Source organism: Piliocolobus tephrosceles, unplaced genomic scaffold (assembly GCF_002776525.5).
Source record: "Piliocolobus tephrosceles isolate RC106 unplaced genomic scaffold, ASM277652v3 unscaffolded_19, whole genome shotgun sequence".
In the NCBI taxonomy this organism is placed as follows: Eukaryota; Metazoa; Chordata; class Mammalia; order Primates; family Cercopithecidae; genus Piliocolobus; species Piliocolobus tephrosceles.
Genome location: NW_022300975.1, coordinates 2,034,535 through 2,054,630, shown reverse-complemented (window position 1 = coordinate 2,054,630; position 20,096 = coordinate 2,034,535). Strand labels below are relative to the sequence as shown.

The 20,096-nt window shown below is 40.5% G+C and overlaps 1 protein-coding gene across 1 annotated transcript in view; it reads right to left on the bottom strand.

Annotated features, from left to right (window-relative positions):
* The window catches only part of LOC113225243 (MORC family CW-type zinc finger protein 1-like), a 172,227-nt gene extending 156,065 nt beyond the window's left edge, over nucleotides 1-16,162 (bottom strand). The window contains exons 1-6 of the mRNA XM_026456778.1: nucleotides 15,936-16,162; nucleotides 15,482-15,535; nucleotides 12,240-12,274; nucleotides 5,636-5,704; nucleotides 1,882-1,972; nucleotides 828-936 (exon numbers count right to left, since the gene is read on the bottom strand). Of these exons, the coding sequence (XP_026312563.1) occupies nucleotides 828-936; nucleotides 1,882-1,972; nucleotides 5,636-5,704; nucleotides 12,240-12,274; nucleotides 15,482-15,535; nucleotides 15,936-16,162 (585 nt within the window). The remainder of the gene's footprint in view (nucleotides 1-827; nucleotides 937-1,881; nucleotides 1,973-5,635; nucleotides 5,705-12,239; nucleotides 12,275-15,481; nucleotides 15,536-15,935) is intronic.
* Between the last annotated feature and the right edge of the window lie 3,934 nt (nucleotides 16,163-20,096).

Below are 20,096 nucleotides of genomic sequence, written 5' to 3'. Positions count from 1 at the left end.
TTTTTTTGTATTTTTTAGTAGAGACGGGGTTTCACCATGTTAGCCAGGATGGTCTCGATCTCCTGACCTTGTGATCCGCCCGTCTCGGCCTCCCAAAGTGCTGGGATTACAGGCTTGAGCCACCGCGCCCGGCCGAGGAGCATTCTTTTTAAATTCCCTCACTTTTTTATCCAATTCATATGTGTCTACCTTATTTTGTGATAACGCTGAAGACTCTTAGATGGCCATATGATCCTCTGCTTCTTTTCTACCTTCATAGAGTCTATCCAGTACCAGGCAGACAGTAGTTACTCAACATGTATTTGTTGTATTGAATTAAAACTGATAGTCATACTAGTAAAACTCAGGCACTGGTTCAGCAAATGGATCCAGAGGCAGCAAATGCCTCTAGATCAGCAAATGGAGTTGAAATTATGGTCACCAGAGTTACAGTTTTAAGTCTATTTTGCATTCAATTTCTTTATATTTTGTATTCCAAGTCTTTGACTCCAATATTTTATTTATTTTTAAAATGATAATCCATTTATGGCATATATGGTGGAAAGATTTTTCAGGTTTCTTCTAAAAAGCTCATCATGTCTAAGGGAGCCTCTTCTTTTGGGAGATTTGAGCACATGGATAATGAAAATGAAGTTCTCAGGAAAGGGTCAAGAGGACAGGCCTTTGATGTTCCCAGAATGTCTTGATACCTTCTCTCCATTTCCCAAACATATTCCTAAGTTCCTAAATTATATCAGAAAGAACCCACGACAAGACTTCACCTCCTGAGAGAGTAAATGAAAGCATCATCATTGCTATGGGAACAGAAGGAAAACCTCAACTCTTACCTCACTAAGACTTTCTTCTTCACAGAACGTCTGAGAAAAAAACACACAGGTCATCGTTTCTTCCTTCTTCGTAAAAAGAATAAAGTCTTTTCCAATTCTCATGGACCCGCTATATTAAAAATGAAGAACATCATGTTTTACATCTCATATACTAAAAAGGAAACAGGCAGGCTGTTACCACTGTACTGTAATAGGATGTTCTTTCCAACACTGTTCTGTTGACCCGTCATCAAGAGGATACAATTTTTTTTTTTTTTCAAAGTAAAGCAGAAGAATTTGAACTAAGCCAGCTCCACACTTTTGCTTGTGATTTGGCTGCTGGGGAAAGGGTCCATTCAGGGCTCCAAAGAACAATCATCTGTCTCAGGCAGGAGTCGTACAAGTGAGCCTCATGTCCTCACCTTTCAATGCAGCACACTAAAAAAATGAGCTGCAGACACAGCACCTAGATTAAAATATGCTTTGAGAAACAACAGAACATAGAGATGCAACAAAGCCCTAAAGTCCAGGGTTAGTAGCTTCAGGGATCTCTGACAGAGGATTTATCTTATTATTTGGGAGAATTAACTTAAAATGCTATAAAGATAAAAGTCAGTTATGGGCTGGGCATGGTGACTCATGCCTGTAATCCCAGCATTTTGGGAGGCTGAGACGGGCTGATTACTTGAGGTCAGGAGTTCGAGACCAGCCTGGCCAACATGGTGAAATCCTGTCTCTACAAAAATACAAAAATAAGCTGGGCATGGTGGCTCACGCCTGAGTCCTAGCTGCTCAGTAGGCTGAGGCAGGAGAATCGCTTGAACCAGGGAGGTGGAGGTTGCAGTGAGCCAAGATCATGCTACTGCACTCCAGCCTAGGTGACAGAGTGAGAATCTGCCTCAAAAAAAAAAAAGCCAGTTTTGTATATGGAGATTATAACACAAAGTAGGTCCCCTGCCTCAAGTTTATATTCTTTTTAAAGCTTTACATGCCTGCATCATTCTGTGTAAACTGCTTTATAAACAGTGTTCCCAGTATCAATAATATATGTCTTAAGGGAAAAAAAGATTCTCACCTTTTAAGACCATTGCCGTATTGCCCTATGAACTTCAAGGTTGACAGCCGTTTTTTGGATCGTCCAAAGTAAATGATGTCTGAAGCTTCCTCTGTAATTGACAGTGACTTTTAAGGTGGTTAGAAAGACTCTTTGACACTGGCCTGAGGCCCAGTTGTCAGGATCTCACATTCCTCAGAACATCAGGGCAAATCCCTAGCTCCAGAGACAAGGATTTTCATCAGGATCCATTGTCTCTGACAAGGGTCCTAATGGTATTACAGTCAGCCCAAGGTACCATGGGCTCCACATTCACAGACGCAACTAATCTCGGACTGAAAATATTCAGAAAAAAATAAGTTGTATCTGGACTGACCATATACAGACTTTTTTTTTTTTTTTTTGGTCATTATTCTCTAAACAATAAAGTTTAACAATTATTTAATAGCATTTACACTGCACTGGGTATTATAAGGAACCTGGAGAAGATTTAAAGTATATAGGAGGATGTATATAGGTTATATGGAAATACCGTGCCATTTTCTTTCCACAGCTTTTGGTATCCTAGAAAGGTCCTGGAATCAATATCCTACAGATACCGAGAAACAACTGTATACTGAAAGAGATGGGACAGACCTAACCATGTGGCCTTAGCTAGAGTTTTAAAATCTGAGCCTTAATTTCCATGTTCTGGAAGAGGGAACTACTTAAATACTTCCATCACAGTGTTGCTGATGAAGATAAATGAAACAAATTAAATGAGATGATGTATTTGTGAAATCCTGAACACAAAACTTGGCACTTGGTGGGTGTTACCAAATTATAAGTGTTGCAATTATTTGTACCACTAGTAATTTCCCCACAAATTTAACCCTTAACCAGGCCCATGTGAGACTAAGAGGGGCAGGATGGCCTCTGGTCTGATACCACCCGGGAAAGAAGGCGAATCATTTCAGACGTTCCAAGTCATTCTCCTGACCTCTCCACGTGTTCTGAAATTCTACACAGTAATCCTTTGGACTTCAGAATATATAAATAGCAACCTCCAGGACCAAGAATGTTCTTCTTGTTGGCCTACCTGAATACATGCTGAAGAGTTGTCCTGAGGACCCTGTGTCAGTCTGGGTACAGACATGCTGTAGTTCAGAGGCACATGGTATGAGGTGTGTAGAAGCCACCAAACACTCTGCTTCTCTGAAACTAACTGGACCTTCTATGATGTGTTCCTATGAGGGGTTCGGCTTTAGGTGAGGATATCCATAATGACAATATTAGCTAGTTCTTATTGATTGTTTAGTATGTGCTAGGTACTACGTTGTAAACTTACATGCAAAGTTTATTTAAATTCATAACAAAACAAGAAAGGTATTATTATTATGACCTGCATGTCACAGATGAGCAAATGTAAGTCTAAGGAGTTTAAAAAACCTGCCCAAGGTCACAGAGTTGATAGACGGTACAGCTACGATTATAACCCAAAGTTGTAGGTCTTGATACAGACATAGTATAGCTCTGAACCAAATCCCATGTGTTCATTACACACTACATGTACTCACATGCATGGTTAACAGGTTCTGAGCATGGGAATAAACCACTGAACAGGCCAGGCATGGCTCCTGCCTTGGACAACATATATGTTGTGGTAGGAGAAACAGATTGAAAGTAAACTAATAAACAAGATCATTTCTGACTGAGAGTATTAAGTGAAGAAAACAAAACCAGGGTAAAGGGATAGAGAATTAACAGGAATGTGGCCTGCAAACAAAATGATCAGGGAAGCCCACCACCAGATGGTTAACATGAGATGGATTCAAATGATGAGGGGCCAGCCATGTGCAGGTGGAATGTTCTAAGTGAGGAAGTGGGAAGAACAAGAAAAGGCCAAAGAGATGCATAGAGCCAAATAATGTAAGGCCCTTGGAAGAGATGCTGAGAGTACAAATTGTATTAAGTAATAGAAAACCGCTGAGGGTTTTCAACAGGAAAATAATATGATAAAATGTACATTAAAAGAAAGAAAATCACTCAGGATGCTGTGTGGGGAATGGACTGTAGAGGGGCAAGACTAGAGAATTTTTTAAAAACCCAGAGGCTGGGCGCGGTGGCTCACACCTGTAATCCCAGAACTTTGGGAGGCCAAGGCGGGTGGATCACAAGGTCAGGAAATCGAGACCATCCTGGCGAACACGGTGAAACCCCGTCTCTACTGAAAATACAAAAAAAGTAGCCGGGCGTGGTGGCGGGCGCCTGTAGTCCCAGCTTCTAGGGAGGCTGAGGCAGAAGAATGGCGTTAACCCAGGAGGTGGCGGAGCTTGCACTGAGCGGAGATCACGCCACTGCGCTTCAGCCTGGGCCACAGAGCGAGACTCCGTCTCAAAAAAAAAAAAAAAAACCCCAAAAAGTACTGTAGTCATTTTCTACGGGTCCAGATTGATGTAGCTCCTTTTGAACAAGGGATAGATTCTACTTTTAGTCATCTTCCTTCTCCTTTATTACTACTTGATGCTACTATGTAACTAAAGTGTGAGTTCCTTCTGAAGGTCTAAATATTCATCATTTGTCTGTGTTTCTAACATTTTTTTCATGACCCATATAAAAAGAGTTGCTTCTTTTCATAAGAAATCCCCTTAGAATATATCACATATATTCTGCCATTTATTTTAGGAATTCAAAAGCAGGAACTTAACATTCAGGCTAGAAGTGAAAAATCACTTTTTTCAGCATGGGTTTTTGTTGTTGTTGATGTTGTTGTTGTTGTTGTTACAAACTCTTCCTTCTCCTTTAGTTAAACACTAAAAGACCAAGAATACTTTTAATCAAAATGACCCGGAAAAATCAAAATTATCTGAAGTCAAAACAAAACTGGGTGAAATAGTCTTTCTAAACTTGCTAATAAATACTCTTCAACTATTCAGACCAAGGGGAAACTTCAGAGCCGAAATCACATATTTGCCATTCTCATATTCTCAGCTTCTAACAGAAAATCAATATCTAAGCATATTGACGCATCCTTTCCTCGGTTGTGGAACAGACCACGGCAGTTCCATATTACTTGAACTCTCTCACCATTTTTAAAATCTAGTGGTCAAAAACCCTAGTTTGTGGAACACACCGTGTTTAAAGATTTCAGGAAAACAATTATCTAAAACAGCCCAACGCCCTCAGATGGAATCACATTTCAATTTCACAGCACACAGACACTTTGTGCCCATAATGTGCTAGCTTTGTGCTAACCTTGAACACACAAAGATAAGTCATGAAATATATTGTAGATGTATTCCTTATGATGGGAACATTCATTTGAAGCAACTAAATTTTCCAAAATGTGGAGGAAAAAACAAGGCTAAAAGCAAGGAGAGGTAACCTCTACCTCAAGGGTAAGCAAAATTAAAAATAGCCTAAAGGCACAGGAAATGGCCTGGGGCTCTCCCAAGCAATACCTAAAGGGTGAGCTAAAAACAATCTCCAGTCCACTCAGTGACTATTTGTTTTCCATTCATTCCCAGATGCTTATTTCCTACAATCAGTAACATTTGCCTTTCATTTTTCTGACAATATTTACACACATTTACTTTTTGTCTTGGTTTAGATGGTTACAATAGATTTACTCTGCCAGCCGGGATACTTAAAAAGTTCAACAAAAAGTCTGGGGCTTATTTCTCTTAATAGCTCCATACCTGTTTTTGCATACTAGCTCAATTTATTTTTATGTATTTTGTAGGTTTTCAGACTGTTTCCTTTAACAGCCAGTTAGGTATCTAGATAATTAACTTACCAGGGCTCATGCCACATCCATCATCCAGGAAACACAACATGAAGCCCCCCTGCAGGTTTTCATTATCCACTGTAAGAAAAAAGCAGTTATTACTAATAAATATCGGGCTAATTTGTTAGTCAGAAAGTCATGCTGCTAGAATAATTACTCGTCTTCCTCCAATGCAGCCACAGAGTGACAGAGGTTATGGCACAAAGATGGAGCCCAGAGTGGAGTCCTGGCTACAGCTTCACAAGAAACTGCAGGGGAAAAAACAATCATGCTTTAACATAAAGGCTTTAAATTAACATAAAACATCTACATGTGAAAAAATTATGTATACAGCAGGACATGTTCTGCTCTGGAACTGGACTAGTCCTTTAAATGTCAGGCATTTCCTCTCTGTGGGGAGGGAAAAAGGTAGATGGTGAAGTGACCACAGGATCCTTCGCTCCGACTGACCAACCTTTGTGCCCTTCCACCAAGGCACAATTATAAAATAAATCTAGGCCATTCTTATTAAATCCATCAGGCTCCCTTCTAAGTAGTTAATTCCCATAAGAGCCATTTATGAGTGTTTCTTCATGGGAACAAATACTTACCTCTTGAAGACGCATTTAATCTTTGAAAATGGCTGTTATTTGAAATCAATTTTGATGATTTAAAGATAGCATTAAATTACATAATATAATCTTTGGTTTACAAAAATGTTGGAGGCAGGCTGGGTGTGGCGACTCATGCCTGTAATCCCAGAACTTTGGGAGGCCAAGGCAAGAGGATCACTTGAGGCCGGGGGCTCAAAACCAGCCTGCCTAAGGTATTAAGACTTTGACTCTAAAATAAATAAATAAAGTTAAAGGTGCGACTAAAACTATTGAGACTAATTTTACTGCCCAGTTTGTAAACTGGCCCTGAAAATAATTTCAGTAGTTGGACATATGAGTTCTAGTACATTTCTCTTTCTTAAATGACAGTATTATAAAGGAATAATTTATGCGTAATAAACTGCACGTTTAAAGTGCACAGTTTGACAAATTTTAACATACACGTGTGTGAAATCATAACCACAATCACAGCAGTGAACATATCCACACCTCAAATGTTTCCTTCTGACCCTTTGTAAACCCTCCCTTAGGACCCTTTCATGTCCCATTCACCTTCACCTTTCCCTCAAGCAATCACTGATATGCTTTCTATCCCCATAGATTTATTTCCAGCACATTTATTAAGTCAACTTCTCTGTTCAAAAGTCACTTAGAGACTGGATGTGGCAGCTCAAGCCTATAATCCCAGCACTTTGGGAGGCCAAGGACGGAGGATGGCCCAGGAGTTCAAGACCAGCCTGGCCAACATAGTGAGACCTTATGGCCACTAAAAATTAAACATAAAAAAAAAAAAAAAAGGCTGGGCACAGCGGCTCATGCCTGTAATCCCAGCACTTTGGGAGGCCGAGGTGGGTGGATCACAAGGTCAAGAGATTGAGACCATCCTGGCCAACATGGTGAAACCCCGTTTCTACTAAAAATACAAAAATTAGCTGGGTATGGTGGCGCGTGCCTGTAGTCCCAGCTACTCTGGAGGCTGAGGCAGGAGAATCACTTGAATCCAGGAGGCGGAGGTTGCAGGGAGCCAAGATTGCACCACTGTACTCCAGCCTGGGTGACAGAGCGAGACTCCATCTCAAAAAAAAATAGCCAGGCATGGTGGCACATGCCTGTAGCCTTGGCTACTTGGGAGGCTGGAACAGGAGGATCACTTGAGCCTATACTTTAAGTTTGCAGTGAGCTTTGATCACGCCACTGCACTCCAGCCTGGGCAACAGAGAGAGACCCTGTCTCAAAAAAAAAGGCCACCTAGAATTAATATTTTAAAAAGTAAGTAAGTTTCAAGAAAGGCCATGAATACGTACTTATAAAACATACTTAATCTTTCTGGGTTTATAATTTCACAGTGATGTGCCCACTTCTAATTCCCCCTTCTCTCTCTAATTTACTTCTTTGTCTGTAAACGTTTAGGATCTGGCCTACCATTTCATTTTCCCAGTTTCTTCTCTCTACCTAGTCCTCTGGTCTGCTTACCTCAACTTCCGTGTTAGGACATTCCTCCTCTTCCCCTTTAAGGTATTTGTTCTGTTTAGTCCTCCCTCTGAGGTTGATATTTCCTCACTGTTCAATGACGGGAATCCAACTCTGTTGAGTTATCTGCATAAGGCAGTAGCTCTCAATCTTGGTTGCACATTGAAATCAACTAGAGATATTCTAATGTAACTGGTCTTGGATAGGGTTCAGAAATTGGTATTTTCTTGTAAAATCTCCCTCAGTTATTGTAATGTTCATCCAGGATTGGGAACCACCTGACTGGAAACCAGGTTCAGCCTCAGGCAGCTCTGCACAGCCGCCACAGTTGATTTGCACTTCTTTGTAAATATTTCTCCTGAAAGGAGCTTGCAGAAAGAAGGGTATTCCTTCAGTAAATGGCTGGGAAAGACCAAAGATTCCTAGCAGACATACATTACAGTACCTCCCTTTTTTGTAAATCCATATTAAGAATTGGAGACAAACAAGTATAGCCTCAAAATTTAATACTCCCCATTATCCACTCTGAAACCTGGCCTTGTTTATTTCAATTCCTTAAAACTGTGAATTTCAGGTATATTTTATCACCTGTTAATTACATATGTCCAAAACAAAACAAACACCTCTTCCCATGTTAGACTTTCTCCTCCTTCTTGTTTCCTGTTCGATAAATGGCATCACCCTGCCCCTAAGCTTCAGTTGTCCAAATCAAAACCTCAGGATCATCTTCATGTTCTCCATCTCCTCACCCCACACATGGGCAACTACCTGGTCCTCTCGATTTCACTGCCTTAATGACTCCCATTTGACCACTTTCTCTATCCCCAGTATACTGTCTGGTTTCAGGAAACCACCATCTCTTTTCTGGATCACAACAGCTGCCTACCTTCTTGCTCTCCCTGCAGACACAGGGTGCAGCCAGTCTTCCATCAGTTGTGTATTTCACTGCTCTCCTGCTTAAAACCTCTCCACGGCTTCCCACTGCTCTCAGGATAAAATCCAACCACCTAATAAATCTTGTTTGTCCTCCATGACCTGGCCCTCTGGATAACTCTCCAAGCTCATTTCTTGTCTTCCCTTCACCTGCCCATACTGCCACCTTCCACTCCCGCACAAACACTCTCCTTGAACAAATCTTTAACATCTCAAACATTTTTTTCTACATTGTCTCCATATTCCAGTTGCTGCACATAATGCCCTTCCACCCTTTCCATGCTTCACTCGCCAGGTGAATGCCTATTTTCCCTTTCAATTAGTTCATATCAGACTTCTTTTAGGAAGCCTTTCCTAATCCTTCCATGTCATTAGTGCCCATAATTAATGTCCCCTTTATCTCTGTTTTCCCACCTTTGTAGTATATTAAAATACCTGTTCATATATCTATTTGTCTTTTGGACCAATGGTTCCTACACTTTTTTGGAACACAGTACCCTCGGAGATATGAGGAAAGCTATGGGCCCTCTACCCACCAAAGTACAGCTACATACTGCATTTTTCATGGGCTCCACACTAAAATGCCAGTTCCTTAAGAGTGTAAACCCAGCACCTAGCCCAGTGCCTGGCATTTAGTAAGCACTAAGAAAAAGTAGCGAATGCATATCCATGTTTACTGGAACTAATACACACAAACGTATAAAACACCACAGTGAAACATATTTCATTTGAATTGTATAGCCTTCAAATTAATTACTTGACAGAAATTTAAGATTGACAAGAATTCAAGACTACAGTAGATAATTTGAAAACTAGTCCAATCTTAGATTAACTTTGTATCCCCAGAATAATTCTATGTATTGATGCATAAGCATTGTCCCCGCCTTTTTTATCCATTTTTTTTAAGAAGATCAGTTTGCTACGTTGATAGCCATATGATGGCTTGCCTCAATAAAAAATGAATAGGTAAACCAATAAAAACACGAATAGGTAATTTTAAGCCAAACTGAACTGTAAGTTCAGTTTTTTGCCAAATATACATAAACACAAAAAAGAAGTAAGTGCCAGCCAGGCGTGGTGGCTCACGAGTTTGAGACCAGCCTGGCCAACATGATGAAACCCCATCTCTACTAAAAATACACAAATTGGCTGGGTGTGGGCCTGTAATCCCAGCTACTCGAAAGGCTAAGGCAGGAGAATTGCTTGAACCTGGGAAGCGGAGGTTGCAATGAGCCGAGCCAAGATGGTGCCACTGCACCATCTAATGTAACTGGTCTTGGATAGGGTTCTTTATCAGTTTTAAAGTGTGCCCCAGTCTGGGCAACAGAGTGAGACTCCATCTCAAAAAAAAAAAAAAAAGAAAAGAAAAAAGAAGTTCCACTTTAATCTCAACTTGGTCAAGATCTTATTTTGTTTGTTTATGATGATGCTGAGTACTTAGAGAAAGTGGGGTGAAATAAACGCTCTCATTCCCTGCTGGTCTCCAGTCACAAACTCCAAAGAATATAATGCATGGATTCTGATTACATTTGTTGTGTTTTGTGACTATGGATAAGTCTTCTCAACCCTCCATCAATTGTGTGCGTGCTCTGAAGGAAATGCAGCTTACATCTGTTTCTCCTCCTCCATTGCTAGTACTACTGCCCTATCATAATTCTCATGAAATCTTGCCTAGGTAATTCCCATAGCCATATCTCCCTGCTATCCTTACTTTCATACTTCTTCAGACTCTCTTGTAAGGTATTTCTGGAATGAGTATTCTTCTCTGGAAAAAGAAAAAAGCACATGTCTACTTAGAAAACTGACACTGCTCAAAGTTCTTCAGTGGTCCACTGACTGCAGAAAAAACCTTAGTATGGTATTGAAGATGCTCATTCATTTGGTTCTGACACTTAGTGCGAGTCAACCGAGCCTCAGCATTATTCCCTGAGTGCTTCTTCACCAGGTTATGTGTGTGGCTCCCTCCCTCACATCATTCAGGTCTTTGCTGGTACCGTTAGCTATTTAAAGAAACCTTCTTAGACCACCCCGTGGAAAACTGTATACCCCTTCAATGGCTCTCTGTTTTCTTATCCTGCTTTATGTTTTTCCCTTTTAGCACTTATCATTGCCTGGTACCTTACCTATTTGTTCATTTCTGTGCTGTCTATCTCTCCCCATTAGGATATATGTTCCAGGGGAACACAGACCTCAACATTTTGCTCAGTGCACTATCCCCAGCACCTAGAATAGTAGACAATAAATTATTACTGAAAAAATTAATGAATCTGTGAACTAGCCTACATCCATTTGTTTTCTCATAATTATTATCTAGATAGGAATATTCTTTTCTTCCTGGAGTATCTGACAAAAATCACATCCATATTTCAAGCTCTAGCCCCTTAATAAGAGGCATAACTTCTTCTTTCTGTGTGTTCCCACCATACTTTGAGTCTCTCCTAGGCAAGAGTGTTCATCCTAGTTTACTCTATATAATTGGATATGGAAGGGAAGATGACTTTTTCTCACTAGAAAGGCCCTATTCTGTGCCTTCACTCACTTTTTCCCTGTGGAGGTGAGCTCACTCACCTACTGGTCACTTAGGGAAGAATAAACTGGGAGGCTCAGTTCCCAACCTGCATTTTCCTCCTGGGAGAAAGCTGCCTGCAGACAGCATGAGTCCTGACCCCTTGTCCCAGGGCAGACAAGTTTCAGAGGAAGCCCAACTCCACCGGGCGGGTGAGTCTGCGTCATCCCGGGGTCTGATCTGCAAGTCCATTTGCTCTCTCACATTAAGCTACATACTCCAGCCTAACATTTATCAGTAATAAAGGCTGACTCTTTTTTTATTTCTCAAGTTTTTAGGACCTGGAGAGGAGAAGGAGATGAAGAGGGTCATTTATTGTTTCCTCAGTTATCTCAAGAGGTCCACGTCTATCGTCCTCAGGCAGCATAAGCACTCCTCTGGCTCAGAACACTCAGTTAACTGAGGTGCTTTTTAAAGAGAGATATGGATTTAGATCAGGGAGCATATCCTCTCACCCGTGACCAGTAGCCAATATTGCAGAACAGCTGACAGAAAAGTGGTAGGGATGCAGCGTGACTACCTGGGCATTTCTCTAGGTAGTGTTAACTACAAAGCTGGATCACAGAACCTAACTTCATTAGCATCATAGTCTAATGAGATAACTGATGAGTGCAAAAATACTTGATGACTACGAATAAAGTCAGCAAAGAAAACAGATTTTCTAGCCCTCATACCACACATTCACGTACACACTTTAAAACTAATAAGTTGGGAATGATGTATGCTTAATTATGAATAACCATTAACTTAGTATGCTTTTTAAAAATAAAACTGTTTCTCATGGCAGGCAAATTGAGTGTTCCAAATCACTCTGATACATTCACAAAACTCTGGAAGACCTACTTTTGTAAATGGGTCCTTTAGCACACAATTTGATTCTCAGAGCATACTTTCCTCACCCTGGCTCCCCACAGGGTCACTGTACCCACAAAGCACTTAGATTACATTAAAATGCTATAGAATGTGGTTTTATTTCATGAAATAAAATACAAGCAAATAACTACAGGCTTTCCATCAGAAGAATATAAAAGAAAAAAGCAAATCTGCTCACCTGAAAAGACATCAAGCCTTTCAGCCCCTGCATCCCTGGAAACAATATAAAAATTTTATTGCTTCAATATGAAATGAATTGCTTACATAAGGTATAACCTATTGTCAGATATCAAACAATACAAAAATCCACTTAAACTGCTTCAAAATCAATTTCTAAAATGTTTCACTGTGCTATTATATCATAAGACCTATGATTAGTCATAATTTGAGAATATGAAAAAGACTGCAATTCAGAAATGTGAAAGAAGAGATGGAATTTGGTGGGAATTACACAAAAAAACTAACAAAATGGATACAATTTTTTTCAAAAAACAACAAAAAAAGCTGGCTGGCAAATAATCCAGAAGTCATGGAATGTTTTTCATATTTTCGTTCCAAAAAAAAGAAAAATCAAATTACTAGGCGATAGTGTATTATAAGAAGACATTTAAAGAACATACATGGAAGGACAGAAATCAAAATGCTAATAGGAGTTTTCTCTATGTTAGAGATTGGAAAACTACAGCCACGGACCAAAATGGCCCAACAACTGCTTGTAAATAAAGTGTTATTGGAACACAATCATGCCCATTCGTTACATAGTATCTAAGGTTGCCTTAGCACTACAACGGTGGGCCAAGTTGAGTAGTTTCAAAGGAGACCCCATATCCCACAGAGGTGAAAATATTGACCATCTGGTCTTTTACAGAAAAGGATGCTGACCCCTCTTCTAGGTGATGAGAGTACTGATGAAGATTGTTTAAAAAAAAAAAAAAAAAACTCCATTTTCTAAAATTCACAGATATTATTTTTGTATTTTTTTACAATTATTTTTAAAAGTAAAATTTTTAATACGAAAGGAGAAAGGGCCAGAAGACTCTGGTTTCAATATCGGGGATGTGACAGAAAGGAAGAAGGCATAGGCAAGGAAGACTTAGCTGATGAGTAAGAAGGTAAGTTAAGGCAGGGAGGAGTCTAAAAGGAAGCTCAGTGCAACAACAGCAACTACGTAACTCTGGTGGGGAAACCTGAGCGTCTCTCAAAAGTTCCATCAGTTCTAAACCCAAAACTACCCCAAACAAATCTGAGTAGGTACACTGTACGCGCTCCACAGGCCTAGAAGTTAGTCCCATATAGCTCCTTCCTCTAGCCAATTGCTGCTTCTCAGTCCTCCCTATATAGACACTCTGGAGTCACCACTGCCATTTCTTGAGCACCTCCCATGTATCAAGTAAGCACTGAATGACGTATTTTTGAAAATTCTCTTCCAATCCTTACCATAGTTCCGTAACACATAGGTATCAATATCTCCATTATATAATCATGCATTACACAAAAGTACCATGTACACAATAAATGCTTAATAAATGCCAAGGTACTGAAATGGAAGTTTTCAAAGAGACGTTTTTTTATGCAGCATTTCCACTAGCATCTAAGCAGTGGTGGAAAACTCAAATGTCTATGAAGAAAGAGGGGCTGAAGGGTTGAGGTTGTCCACGGGGGAAAACTGTAGGCAAAGCTGAAGGCACAGGCTGGTCCCATGAGAGCACCTACTACTCACCTCCAGCCCCTGATCCCGTGGAGGAATGTGGCCTTGAGATTGCTACCCCTCCTAATCTTTCAAGGAAGGCGGAGGGCCCAAAGTTTTTATTTGGTATCTCCAATATCTTAAACCTTATAAATAATTCCTTTTTTCTCCCTTCCTTTTCTTTATAAACACTGTGCAAACTTTCACTATGAGCCAAACACACATAAGACAGGCTGGACCTGGTCAAGGGGCTGCCAGCTTACAAATGCTGCTCTAAGAATCGGTTGATGGTTCCCAATCACCCTCTACTACATAAACCGTTTCCATTGTTCTACTTCTTCTACATTCTGATTTTACTTGTTCTCCTTTGTTGAATGACTGAAATAAACAACTTCAAAGGAGAAAAGACAGTTGGAAAAATCGACAAATGTGTTCTTTCAGACTTTCTGATGTCAAGTTGCTGAAAGTGGGCCATTCAGTAGGAGGCAGGACCGATGACAAAGGAAGAGCCTTGCTTCCAAGCTTTGAGCAGAAGAAACAGTAGCAACCCTAAGCTCCTTTAGGGAAACTAACCAGAAGTGTTCATCTATCTTGGCTTCATCCTTATTAGCTCTTTCCAAGCTGAGCTCATGGTTCTGAACAACAGACTTTATTCTTTTTCTCCGCTTCCCTCCCTTTTTATGATTCCATTAGCTCAACAGACAGAGTTTCCTAAAAGGAGGAGATGACGACTTTCCACTTAGTGCAGCGCAGGAATTTCTGGATGGCTGGTTAATTGACTACACTTTGTGGTCACACTCTCAGAAGGGTCATCTCCCATCTAAGGCAAAAAACGGGGAACAAATACAAAAAAGCCAAAATATTGTTATTAACCAATGGCAGGGAATTTAGGCTCCTACTGAGAACCTTGATCTAACAACTGCATATTACCTCCTGGATGGACTTTGCTTTCTAAGGAAAAATCTTCTGTTATAGGGAATACCAATATAAAACATGTCAAATGCTTTATTCAATTTAACAACAACAACAACAAAAATTATCCCCTCACAAGCTCCCACAAATACACTACTGAGTAGAACTTAAGTTGTCTAACGGGTTCCTTAATCATTAATACCTTTATTGGAGACAGTAAAATGTGGTAGTGAGGTTCTGCAGCCAGACAGCCAACATTTGAATGCCAGCTCTGCCAAATATGAATTATATGACTTTGAATAAATCATCTAATCTCTCTATGCATCAATTTCCACATATGTAGAACTAGGATATTAATTCCCATCTCAGAGTGTAGATGTAAGGATGCATGACATAATGCTCATATATAAAGGTTTATGTATGTCTGATACATAGCAAGAGATCAACAAGTTAGCTATTTTCTTAACTATACAATTTGCTTCAATGCAGACTTCAACAAATGCCCAAATCTATGTGTAAATTCTCAAGACAAGTATACACTGACATATAATTCAAAAATATCTAAATGAATATGTACTATTAAATGGTTATTGACATAAAAACAGACTTCAAGTTTGATCACAAATAAAAATTAAATAAAGGTGAATAATTCTTTCTCTCAACTAACCTTTTCCCTAGAATACCTTGATTTTGTAGGAAATCAAGTCACAAAACATTCTAGATGGGAAAACATGACATGATCTTTTTATCTTTCCATGTAACTAGACAAGAGTTTGGTCATGAAATTCCCTCAATAAGTGTTGTTCACAGATGAACCCTACCTTGCATTGTCCAGCAATTCAGCCAGTGCTCCAAAAAGGAAACTGTGAGTGGTGCTGATGAAGAAATAAAGAGAAAACAAAAAGTTAAACCAGGTGTGTAATCAATGTAAAAGCTTTAAGATACTTGTAGACAAACGTTCTCCAGTTCCAGACATCTAATGAATTAAGAAGTTACTCTAGAAACAACTCTCTCAGCACGGTCAAGATTTGGAACTAGATACCCTCCGTTATGAAGCCAGGGTTAAAAACACTTTTGCCAAAATATCCTGTCCACTTCTAATAAAATAAAAACTTAAGGGCCTCAGTATCTATCACTGACATAAACTTTGACCTTTTAATATTACTTTATAAGCATGTTTTTTCAAGTGAGTTTTTTTCCCCCAGAAGATTTTTCATTAAAATTGTATTATTTAAAGACAAAATATTTCTGAAGAATACTGATCAAAATCCTTGCCTACTAAAAGGCCATAAGGCTCCATCTGCAGGCAAAGGAACTGGCAGGAAGCCCTTGCGTGCCTCACCAATCTGTATTTTTCTGGGGAATCTTTCTGCCGAAGCCTGCTCCTTAAATAACCTCAAAAATGGCCTCAGGTCACTCTCTCCTGTACCCTCCAATGCCAAGTCCTCGGTAACAGAATGCTCCAGACAGCCTTCAGTATTTACAACATTTTGGAGGTTCATAGTTATCTGAGGGTGGAATCACACTAGCTTAAGGCTCCCAAGCTTGCTTCTAATTTCCTGATGCGGATATTTCAATCAGCAATCTTATCACAGCATTAAGGGAATATTCAGTATGCAATTTTCTTTCTATATTTAGTAAACAGGTAACAGAAGCAAGAGAGCCTCATTTATCAAAAATACATCTGCTCTTGTATACAAGAGAAAGCATCATCTGCAATGTCTCGGAGTCTCCAAACACCTCAGGACACAGGACAACACTTTAGCTTAAAATGTATTTTTAAAACACACACACACACACACACACACACACACAATATATCCCCATATTTTGGAGTTTGAAACACAGAGGCTGATTAAAAGTCTCTTGAGTCCAGTAAGCTTTAAATTTTGTAATTAACAAAAAAAAGTACTAAAATGTTATTGTTACAAAAAGATGTCCTTCACCCAAAAGAAAGCCATTATAAAAACGTAAAATAGTGTAAAAGAGAAGTATGATATGCTTTACAAAATCAGGACTTTAAATCACAAGCCCTTCTAGGAAATTTAAAGTACATGATTCAATATACAAAAATTCAATACATAAACAATCCTTTAAAATAGCAACTGCAGTAATTCTGACCAAAACATCATATGAGTTTCTGCACTAGCTCATTTGAGAGATTGTCGCTGACTGCCTACCATTGCCCATGCGTACAGGTAGGGTCTTGGATGTCTTGGAGCTCAAGCTGGTGGGGTACACGGAAAACACACAAGTAAACAAACTTACGAAGATGATATTACAGATTTTGACTGGGTGCTACCTTCATAGTAGTGATGGGTAAGAGTAACTGGTGAGGAGGGGCATGGTGGTAGGGAAAGCACCTCTTGATAAAAGGTATTTAAACTGAGTCCTGAAGGATGAGAGAATTCACTCCCTTGCAGAGTACGGTAGAAACCTTCTAGCAAGAGCAACAGATGCAAACACCCTCGAAGCAGAAGAAGAGCTAAGACGAGCAGTGAGCTCTGCTTATGGTAAAATGGGGAGAACAGCTTGAGATGAGAGCATGACTGGGTCATGCAGGGCTTCCTAGCCCACAGAGAAGAACTTGTACTTGGCTGACATACAACTGGAAACCACTGTAGTGTTTTAAGAAGAGGGGCATAATTTGGTTTACATTTTAAAAAGCTCACTCTGGCAGCTTTCCAGGAAAAGGACCATCGAGCAGCCAGAATGGAAAGCAAAGAACCCAGTTAAGAGGTTGTCTGGAGTAGTCTGGACAAGGGATGGTGGTGGTTTGGACTAAAGTCAATGGCAGTGGAGACAGAGAGAAATGGATGATTTGAAACATATTTAGAGAAAGCATGCACTTGATGGATTGGACATAGAGGTAAAGGGAGAAATTTAAAAATCACTCCTTTTGCAGAAGGAAGTCTCAAACAACAATCTACCTAGGCTGAGCTCAGTGGCTCATACCTGGAATCCCAGCACTCTGGGAGGCCTAAGTGGGAGGATCACTTGAGCTCAGGAGTTCAAGGCCAGCCTGGGCAACATAGCCAGACCCCATTATCTACTAAAAATTTAAAAAAAGAATTAGTGGGGCATAGTGGTGTATGCCTGCAGTCCCAGCTACTTGGAAGGCTGAGGCTGGAGGATCACTTGAGTCCTGGTGTTCGAGGCTACAGAGAACTATGATCATATCACTGCATCCCGGCCTGGGCCACAGAGCAAGACCCTGTCTCCAAATCCAACCAACCAAACTACCTGGAGGAGCTGAGAAGTCTTCGATTTGTATCTAATTTTGTTGTTACTCCATGTCGCTGTCACTTGTTAAGTTACTACACCACTAGTTGAAAATGGGACTGGGGAAGTGGCTACCACAGGGTGGTTTGGGGGAATGGAGGTTGTGAAGCAGTAGCCACAAAATCCATATAAAACTGAGGCTGAGGAATTTTTCTGAGATAAAATTCACAGTCCTTCCAGCACCGCACTGAGCATTTTTCTTAAATTCACTCAAAACTATTATTTCTTCATTTGTCTTCCACCTCAGCTACCTTTTAACTTTTTGTTCCACCCTTTCCAGCTTGACATCATTCTCTGTAGAGACATAAAAACTGAGTATCTGCTGAATATTGCCTGTTTAACTCTGTTATGTTAAAATTACACAGTTCGTCCCACACAGCAAGGCTGGCCTTCCCTGGCTTTCTTTATACCTCCACTTTTGTGGTTTCAAATTTGGTACATCCCTGATATCAGTCCATATATTTAGTAAATCCAAATAACCAAAAGATGCCAAACAAAAGAAAAAGAAAGAAAGAAAAAGAAAAACCCCGACGTACCACTGTGAATTAAACAGCACTAACTGCTATAATTTGCTGTATGGGAAATGGCAGATGAGAAAAAACACCTCTGTCATTCTCCTCTGCAATCTGAGTATTTGAAATGACACCTGAGAAGCTCTAAAAGGCAGACAGGCACGGCAGAGAAGAAGAAATGACCAAATAACTAAAAGGTGAGATTCCTATCCTTAGAGAGGTTACATTTTTGAAAAGACTCAGGAGGCCACAGAGTTCGAAATCAATATATGCAAATTACTCTGTTTGAAGGGCAACTTTAATGTTTAAATTGTCAGTGCGTTAGGCAGACTAAGGTTAGGTAGGATTGGTAGAATCACGGTTCTGCCGACCAACAATTAAACAGTTGTGTTAAATGATACATAGGGGGCCTTCCAACCACTTGGTGTTCATTGAAGAGTACCAAAAGGGTTCAGCCTGGCCCAGAATATATCTTTATCACGCTTTCATGGTTTTAAAAAAGCCTATACAGCTCAAATAAATAAATAAATCCATAAATCAAGTTCACTTGTTGAGTATTTCCTCACGGAACCGGCAAAACCTTTCTTCATGGCGCAGTGACCCTCCCCGACCCCGACCCCACCTCGGCACTCACGAGTTGGCGTGGATGAAATCCAGATGCAGCTGGGCCCGCCGAAGCGCAGCGTACCTGTCGTCCATGCCCTCGAACGCGACCCGCGCAACTCAACGGGACAAGGACAACTGACCGGCAGCCGTTCGCCTGCACCCGCCCCCCACACCCACGTCCACGCCCACGCGCAGAGGCCGGGCTCAGCAAACACGTGCTCCCCCTTGCGGCCGGACCGCGAAGCTCCCCCTGCACCGTCGACCCAGTTGTCTCGCGAGGTTGGTTGTTGCCTGATCTTGGAGCCACAATTTGAGAATGATGCATCTGAGCTAGGTTCTCCCGGAATTAGGTTTATGTAACCTTCTCAGACGGTTTTTCCCCACCCTGCTCCTCTCAGTCACTTCCCAGGGGCAAAATGGAGCCCAAAACTGGGAATAGAATTTGATTCGAAATGATTACACACTCACACAACGTGGGCGGCAAAGCAGGACGGTGCGGGGAAGGTAAGTGGGCAGTTCTCTTGCTTGTCCATTGTGTTACATAGAACCAGAGGTAAGGGTGCTCTGTCCTGTAATCCTAGCGCTTACTTTCCTGTGTTTCTTGGGTTGATCATGTTTTTTTCTATTTGGAGGAAAAAATGAAAAACAGAAGTGACAAGCCGGAGAGAATACAAAAGGAAGACTAAAGACAATCAGAACAGAATTTGGACTTTAATATGGAGACTTGTCCCTAGCTGAGAATAGCGGTCCCCACCTTAATGGATCACTAACCTTTCTTACCTGTCAACTGACATGCAGCTATTACACTTGCTGGCCTGGCTCAGTGCCTAGATATTCTGTATTGCTCCAAAAGGTAGAACTAGGCAGGTAGAAGGTAGGGGTGCGGGATTGGTGTGGGTAGATAAATATGAGGAAGGATTGCACAGATGTGTAGAACAGCTGCGTAAATAAATGGTGTTTCTCTACTCACAAAGCACTGAGTTCTTAAGTCACCAAAACCCAACTGATTCAATGTTTTTTGACTTGGAAACAAAGG